At 43.7% G+C, this 2,273-nt stretch overlaps 2 protein-coding genes across 9 annotated transcripts in view; one reads left to right on the plus strand and one right to left on the minus strand.

Annotated features, from left to right (window-relative positions):
- The window catches only part of WHAMM (WAS protein homolog associated with actin, golgi membranes and microtubules), a 17,255-nt gene extending 16,954 nt beyond the window's left edge, over positions 1-301 (minus strand). The window contains exon 1 of the mRNA XM_023520982.1: positions 7-301. Within this exon, the coding sequence (XP_023376750.1) occupies positions 7-191 (185 nt within the window). The 5' untranslated portion in view covers positions 192-301. The remainder of the gene's footprint in view (positions 1-6) is intronic.
- The window catches only part of FSD2 (fibronectin type III and SPRY domain containing 2), a 59,535-nt gene that overhangs the window by 31,305 nt on the left and 25,957 nt on the right, over positions 1-2,273 (plus strand). For 3 of the 8 annotated variants that reach the window (XM_023521003.1, XM_011376111.2, XM_011376117.2), the window contains exons 1-2: positions 397-654; positions 894-1,088. The gene's annotated coding sequence lies outside the window, so the exon portion shown is untranslated. The other 5 variants (XM_023521008.1, XM_023521007.1, XM_023521006.1 and 2 more) reach the window with 5 other exon arrangements.

Genomic DNA, 2,273 nt, shown 5'->3' on the forward strand with positions numbered 1-2,273 from the left:
GGGGGCCCCGGCCGGCTCCCCTCGCGCTGCCGCCGCCGCTGCGCCGTGCGGTCGTGACAGGTCACCGCGAACTTGCCCTCCGCGTCGTTCCAGGCTACGAGGAAGCGCAGCTGGTGCCGCTCGGGCTCGGCGAAGAGGTCCTCGCGGACCGGCACCCAGCCCTCCAGGCTGTCGGGCTGTTCGTCCTCCATGACGCCGGTGGTCAGCGGCCGGAGGGCTCGTCTCGCCCGGGCCTGGCCTCCTCGCAGCCCCCGCCACAGGAGCGTTCGCCCGGTGACATTTTTCGCTGGGCCGTCAACGCGTCAGCGCCCCGCGACAGTCCCTCCGGCACTTTTGACTGGCTGCCTGCGGCGGTCATGCCTCCCGCGGCGTCCAGGATTGGCCGGGTAACAGAGGGAGGGGCTGTGACAACCAATGAAAGGGCCAAAGTGTGACTGGGACCCGGCCCTGGGAGTTCAGCACTGTCGCAACGTCGTGGGGAGCCCGGGATTTCCCACTCTTGACTCACCTTTTTCCACCTTCATAAATAGTGGCGTGGAAAAGGTATTTGTGAAATGAACGAGTTACTGTGGACCCTTGAGAACCGGGCCCCGGCTGATTCCGTCTTCTGTCGCCAGGGCTCTAGTGAATTCATAGTTCTCGGTCTCAAGTAAGGTACAAACTCGCTGGAGAGATCAAACATTAAATTAAACGTCTGAGTTTTTATTGAACCTCTAAGCGCCAGGCGCTGGATACGAGCTACAGATTTGTTATCAATTCAACAAGCTTTTATGAAGGGTCTGCTGTGTGCCTGTTTGGGGGGGTGGGGATGAAAGAGGGAGCATACAAAAAAAAATAATAACCGTCTTCAAAGCATGTTTAAATAAAACCTATGTACTGTCTCTTTATTTTAGAAATCGGGAAACTTCAGACCCAGAAAAGAAACTTATCGCAAGATACAGAGACACTCCAGCTAAATAAGACCATCGGGCTATTGAAGACCTCTTTAAGGAAATCGGAAAATCAAGTTTGCATGGGAGGATGAAGTGTCGGGTGAAGCTGGATCCGTTTATGCAGCACAGAACAAGACAGCCCTGGTCTGTGCCCAGGTATGTGCCTCCTGCTACCTCCCATCCTGTGAGTGCACTGACGGCAAGAGAACCATTTAGCGAAAGTGACTTATTTTTCCTCAAACTATTTTTCAATATATTACTTTAGCTACTGTGATTTGCTAGTAATTCTTTAATAGTCTTTTTAAATATTCCTTGGAGTATGCCTTTTTAGTGTATATTCATTCTAGTAGTTTTTCTAATTTATTTGCTTTTTCAAAATGAAACTTTCTAATTATAAAATTTCTATTTTGTGAGTGTGAGGGGGGATAAGTTTGTATATTGTTAGGAAAAAAAATATGGACACATGCACAACAAACCTAATAATTGTTGTCACCAGGACACACGATTAGTGTATGTTCACTTTTTTTTTGCAGTATTTATTTCTAACTCAGATACCATATATTATTTTACAATAAAAAAGATTTTTAAAAATTAGTAAAAGGTACATATAATTATTATGAGAGGAGACACTATCAAAGACAAAAAAATAACTCAGAAGAAATTGTTCTCATTTTATGTGTGTATATATTTTTATCATTCTTAATACCTAAATATATATACATACACATACATATGATTATACTGTAATTATACTGAATACTCTTTTTCTACTTAATATATTGTGGTCATTTTCCACATTAAAAAGTTGGTGTCTACATCAGTATTCTTAATACATGCCAATACTGAATTGACTATATTGTGGTTTATTTAATGAACTCCCTATGATAGACATATATTTATTTCAATTTTCTGCTGATATAGACGAAACTGTGATGAATATTCTTGTACAGACATCTTTGCATACTTTTTTCTTTCAATTCTTTTTGCTTTTGGTAGTTTGCATTCAAATTTTATTTCATACATGCCCTCCAATAATGGTATTTTAAAAATGAGATTTTGATTGAAGCCCAAAAAGCAATAGATGTAAAAATCAGGAATTAAATCACCATATGCAGACTTTTAAAGGAAACGGTCCAGAACCTGATTCATGCTCTCAGCTAATGGAAGAAAATAAAAAGGATCCGAGTGAAGAGGCGTTCGGGAGGGAGACTGGTGGAGGAATTTCTCTGTAGAGAGCTGTTGTTAGGCTGGAGGACCCTTCAGAGTGCTTGCTGCCTTTCTTGCAGGTGCGACATTGGTGGCCTGAGGCATGAGGATCAGCTGCTTTGGTGGCAGAGCCAG

The sequence above is a fragment of the Pteropus vampyrus genome, unplaced genomic scaffold, assembly GCF_000151845.1.
Source record: "Pteropus vampyrus isolate Shadow unplaced genomic scaffold, Pvam_2.0 Scaffold286, whole genome shotgun sequence".
Taxonomy (NCBI): Eukaryota; Metazoa; Chordata; class Mammalia; order Chiroptera; family Pteropodidae; genus Pteropus; species Pteropus vampyrus.